Source organism: Numida meleagris, chromosome 10, assembly GCF_002078875.1.
Source record: "Numida meleagris isolate 19003 breed g44 Domestic line chromosome 10, NumMel1.0, whole genome shotgun sequence".
In the NCBI taxonomy this organism is placed as follows: Eukaryota; Metazoa; Chordata; class Aves; order Galliformes; family Numididae; genus Numida; species Numida meleagris.
The window spans coordinates 10745228-10750999 of NC_034418.1; the positions used below are offsets into that span (position 1 = coordinate 10745228).

At 46.5% G+C, this 5772-nt stretch overlaps 2 protein-coding genes across 4 annotated transcripts in view; both read right to left on the reverse strand.

Moving 5' to 3' along the window:
* UBA2 (ubiquitin like modifier activating enzyme 2) overlaps positions 1–307 on the reverse strand; it is a 17195-nt gene extending 16888 nt beyond the window's left edge. The window contains exon 1 of the mRNA XM_021408446.1: positions 59–307. Within this exon, the coding sequence (XP_021264121.1) occupies positions 59–202 (144 nt within the window). The 5' untranslated portion in view covers positions 203–307. The remainder of the gene's footprint in view (positions 1–58) is intronic.
* PDCD2L (programmed cell death 2 like) lies at positions 1618–5695 on the reverse strand (the record flags this gene model as incomplete). Of its 3 annotated transcripts, none has more annotated exon segments than XM_021408447.1 (7): positions 1618–1774; positions 2421–2569; positions 3161–3295; positions 3734–3847; positions 4333–4727; positions 5382–5451; positions 5532–5695. In XM_021408447.1, coding segments are annotated over 7 exon segments (1158 nt in total), but the record flags the coding sequence as incomplete, so codon positions are not given.

Here is a 5772-nt window from a genome sequence, read left to right on the forward strand (position 1 = left end):
GCCACGGCGGCCCTCCTCGCGCCGCCGACCCCGCACCCGGCCCGGCCCCGGCCCGCACCACGTCGATGTTGTTGAAGCCGGTGAGCACCAGGTCCTTGAGGAGCTCGCAGCCGATGCCTCCGGCCCCCACCACCAAGAGACGCGCTTGGGCCACGGCCTCCGCCAGCTCGCCGCCCAGGGGGCCCGACGCCGGCACGGACATGACGGCGGGAGAAAAACGGCGACGGGCGGAAAGAGCGGCGCCGCGCGGCTCTCCTCACCCGGGCCGCGCTCCGGACAGCGAGCCCGCGCGAGACCAGAGCGGCGGCCGCCCGCCTGTCCCGCAGCGCCCCCTGGCGGCCAGGAGGGCCGCGGCCCGCTGCAGCGAGCGGCGCAGAAAGGCGGCAGCGGGCGCCGCAGCTCGGGCGAGGCGGGAGACCTGCGGGTTCGAGTCCCGCTCCCGCCATTCCCCGGGCGGAGGACGAACGGGACCCGGGAGCGATTCGGGGCGAGACCAAGACCTGGAGACGCAGGGCCCGTGCCCCGCAGAAGGCCCACCCCGTCTGGCCACAGCACCCATAAATTGGGCACCCAGCTCCTGGCTGCAGCCGGGAAACACGGTTGCCTAGTCCCCGGTGGGCATCAGGAAGCTTTGACAAGTATGAAGTGAGATTTTTGCATAGATTGACCTAAATTCTCCAACTGACCTCTAAAAGCTGACATGGGAAGCTATAATTTACCTCTAAAAATGCTGTTTTGCAAACAAATTTAATCAATCCTCCCCCCTTAAAAGAAAAAAAAAAAACACCAAAACAACCAAACACTTCCAGTAGATTTAAATTATGCTGTGCAAAAAGCTTTCAGGATGCTTACTTAAATTACTCCCCCATTAAGTCAATTAAAATAATGCAATTTAGCTTCAACCATCAGGGAGCATCACAGAGGAATTCAAATTTAACTACAGCAATACAATGAGCTTGCAAGCACAAGACTGCAGCAATAGGGCAGCGCTACACCTAGCCACATTCTGCACCTGCAAGAACAGGAGCGCTTGCAGAAACCTTCACCTTTTCTCCACTCAGTGCAATGCGATGACCATCAGAGCTCGCCTAGTCAAGTACATGTAACATCCTTCTATGTAAAAGCATACAGAAAATCTTCATCACAGGAAGACTGCAGTTGCAGCAAGGCCCTCTCAGCCACTGTCCACTGAATTTCCGATCTGTCACCAATACAAATAAAGTAGATTTGTTTTTAAATACTCACGTTAAGCTTCTCACTGCAAGTAGTTTCTAAAATCTGGATCCCATTTGACTGACAATCACCAGCAGGATAACTAAGTGCAAGTAGGCAGCCTTCTCCATTTTCTTCCCCAAGCTTTTAGAAAATGTAACTATAATCCTAAAATAATCTCTACGCTTAGAATTGCCTCTTTAAACAAAGCAAGCTAGTTTTTTCACTGCCACGTTTCACAGCCATGCTAATGTACATGTCAGTTATACTAAGAAAAAGCACCATGCCAACAAATGAATTTCATTTTTCATCACATTTGAGCAAAACCCTGTTGCATAATCACATACTTTCAACTGCAGCAAAAAAAAAAAAAAACACAATACAAAACAAAACCAACAAACAGACTTTCCATCTATGAAGAGAAATACAATTTATTTAAATAATTTCTGGTCAGGGTCTTCTTGTACGAAAATAAACTCTTCCAGAGGGGTTTGATGATTTGTTGGCCAACAGCTTTGCTCACATGTATAAACTATAACAGTCCCAAATTCCACTGACAGATCTAAAAACAAAACAATAAAGGGACATAATGTATTAGAAGAATGCTACAGTTAGTGCTATTGCTTATTACTGCAGTTCAATCTTCCAATCCAGAACGCATTTGTCTACACTCAGCCTCCTACATACATTTTCTAATTTCAAAGATCTTAAAGCAACATGACTTAGAGTCTTCAAAGAACTTCTTATGTGTCTGCAATCTTATACGACAGTATTTATTATCTTCTGAGGCCTCATTTCATAGAATCATAGAATGGCTTGGATTGGAAGGGACCTCAAAGATCATCGAGTTCCAATCCCCCCTTTCTCCTTTCTCCTTTAGCAGGGGAGGTATGCGCTCTCATTTAATAGGCAATAAAGATAATCACTACCAAGTGACAGAATTATCTACACTGCTGTTATAAAAGTACACCAGGAAGCACATGAAGTCCAACCAAAGAGCTCCCATTTGCTTAGTGAAATCTATAACATAAACATTATATCTATAATCTAAGTGGATATATGTATCCAGATGTGACCTACATAATTCTATGACCACTATAGTTAAGCACATCACTGCCTATGGTTAGCAAGAAACAATCCAAATTACAGTTTAGTGAACCTTACCAATATATTTCTAATGTTCATTCAGCTAAGTCCAAAGTCAATACCTGCATCACTCTGCAGCATGCTGACCAGCGCTGGCATAAGCTGAAACTCGAATATTCTGTTGCTTCCACAGTTACTGCAGGCTGGAATACTGTTGTCAAAGTTGGCTGGAGGACAAGTTATGAACAATGGCTGACCACCCCAAGAGTATCTGAGAGAAAGAAACAAAAAATTATTTATTATTTGTATCTCAAATAACTAGGAAAAAAAACCCACAAACACTGTTAGTAGCCAGCCGTCTGCCTATGCTTCAGATGAGTCACAAACAAAAATTAAAGATAGGAAAGTAGACAGTGAGAGGTCAACATTTAGAAAGTCTTAAGGAAAGAGATGAATCTAAGGGGGTAAATGGTTTAAACTGACACCTCCGAAGCGTGCTAAATCTGACTCAGTTACACCAACTACACCTGCAGGGGATTCTGTGTTCGTTGATAGCTCAAGAGACATCTGGCAGTCCAGAAGAAATGGAGGCCTAACATTTGTATTAGGTACATATGCGTACACTCATAATATCTTGAAGGGAAAAGGAGGGCTAATAAAGACTACAACTAGCAGTGCTCATAGGAATCACCTGAAGCAATGTTTCACAAATGGAAAATTCGAAGAGCAAAGCGATAGATTCAGTAGAAAAAAATTGTCTTAAAATGTTACTTGCACTCTGTATATTTTTCTGTATAATATTTGATAGTTAACAGATGTTTCTAATGTTTCCTGTCTGCGTAACCAACCCCTCAAACCTTACCTCCTCATCAAAAAGCTGCCAGTTAGTTCCACCTGGTTCTGGAAACCTGGCAGAGAAGGTTCTGCCACTACACTGCGATAGCTTGAGCAGGCAGGTTGCATCCGACTCTCTGGATTAAAGTTACAAACGAATGCCCTGTATGATCCATGAAAATGAGGGGTATTACCTGGTACTACAAACAAGTTAGGATTTGAACTCTTTGATACACTCTTACTCAGAAATAGCTTCTCCTTTTTGAAGGAGTTTGCTCTGAGATTAAACTTGATTTTGTTCTAAGGAGAGCAAGCTATTCTGCATGGTCACTGGGTGTAGTCACAAGCTGCAAAGGACCTCAGACTTTAAAATGAGTGATTTCTTACTTCACTAACATCTCAAGGACCGAGCCATAAGCAGTAACAATAAGATGACAAATCTTCAGAGGAGGAGATAGCCTTGGAAGTATATAATCAAAACTTAGCAAATTTTTCAATTAAGAAAAATAAGCAAATATTTCCAATCAAATTGTTTATTTTTATTTACTAACAGTCTCTATCTATGCAGTCTCTCCCTGTTACAATCGGCTGATCAACATACCTTAAAATCTGCTCCGGACAGACAGAGATTCTTTTCATAAATTTATGGAACGAGTGGTCCCCACTTCTGACTTGACTCTTCTCATACTTCTCATTACTATCCTCACCAGCAAAACTATGAAAGAAAAAGGAACAAACCAAAAATTCAAATTCAGTACAATACGCATGCTTTAAATATGTTGCAGTTATTAGATATTCACATCAAATTATAGTATGTACACCAAAAAAAAAAGCCAGACACATTAAATTGAGAGGCGGTCACTGTTCCAGCTTGCAGCTCAACATTCTGCCTCTAGCTCCAGTATCTGTTGCTAACAGTGTTTCAAACTATGATATGACATTCATATCCATCAGATACCTACTAATACCTAAGAATAAGTGCTCAGTGTGGTCACCTATGTTAAAACTGGAAATACTTTCAGTACCTACATCCAAAAATTGTTTTCTTGACCACTTCTTTATCAAAAACCCTGTTAGTCTTACTGCAGCCATCATTCCAGTCTCTAGTCAAAATCCCTGAGTTCCTCAGCTCTTAAAAACGGAACCAGTTTGAACTTCATGCAGAAGCTGAAGGGATTGTGTAGTTCACTTTGTACTTACCTTTCTGACATCAAACGTTCCAGATCAACACCCTCTCTCTGCTGATACTCTTTCAATAGTTTATTTGCATGATCTGTATCAAGGAAACCAGCATAGTCTGCCTCATCCACAACACTAATGTAATAGGGATGGAACACAGGAGCTGAAGTGGCCATCATCATCTCCTCCCTGAGCTGGAGGTCCACATTCAGGGAACCTGACATATCTGCAGCTTCAGACAAGTGAAGCTGTTGGAGCTGCGACACACACTGTGCTTCTCCAGATGCAGAGCTGCTCATCCTTGCATTTAGGCCCAACATCTGAAGGACACATGTGGGAGACTCTGTTCCATCGCAGCCTCCCCAGTCATCTGCCTCAGCACACCAGTCCTTTGCAGAGAAGTTAGATTCTTCTTTCTGCAAGGGAGGGAAAAGAGAAACATTTCATGGCAAAAAACCATGTTAGACTGGGGAAATGGTGCAAGACTAAAATGGCTGTTTGCTTGATGCATTTGCATCGCCATTCCCACACTGCTGGCACAACTGCTGGTAGCCAGCTTGGATGTATTTCTCTAAACCAGTTACTGCACCGCACTAAGCTCAAGAAGCTTATATGGAGAAATAACATAGCATTTTCCCCCGGTTTTATCAGAATATTAAGTCACTTGACACAGACCAAACTACAGCAGCATAAATACCCCAGCTGACTCAGCACTCTCTCTGCCTGCCAGCATTAGTGTGGAAGCAATGCTCCTCCTTCAGTCATCCTCAGCTGACACTCTAGTTAGGCTTCAAAAGCAGAAACTCCTGAAACGATGACAGTAAATACGCACTGTAACCGCACCACTGGGTTGTAACTCTGCTGTAACCGTGACCACCACTGCAACCATGGGGCCCCGAGCCCACACACAGACCTCTGCTGAGGGCTGCAGGCACGCATACAGATGTGCTGCTCACACAGGGACACACAGACACACAGTACCAACCGCATGGGCACATCAAGACCTCCTGAGCCCTGCACTTCGCGCTGCACACCAGAAGCCAGGCCCCAAGGCAGCGCGCTGGCGGTACCTGCTTCGAGCCGCAGCCCCGCGCCTCCTGTCCTCGTGCCTCCAAGCTCTGGGAGCGCAGCACCTTCCAGCTTCGGCCCGACATGTGAGAGAGAACACAGTGAAACACGCGATGGGTCAGGGCGGTTCCCGGCCGCCCCGCGCACCTCACCTCTGGGGCCGCCCCCAGCAGCCGCTCCCGGCGCAGGCGAAGACGTTGGCGAGGCGGTGAAAGGGGGACGCGCCCAGCGGGCAGTACACCTGCACCAGGTGTGCCAGCGCAGCGCCGCACGCCCCGCAGCGGGGGTAGCCCGGGCGCACGGTGGGCAGCGCGTCCTGAAACACACACAGCGCTCAGCGGCCGCGGGGGGCCGGGCCGCGGCCCCGAGGAGCCCCCTCAGGGCAGCTCCCCC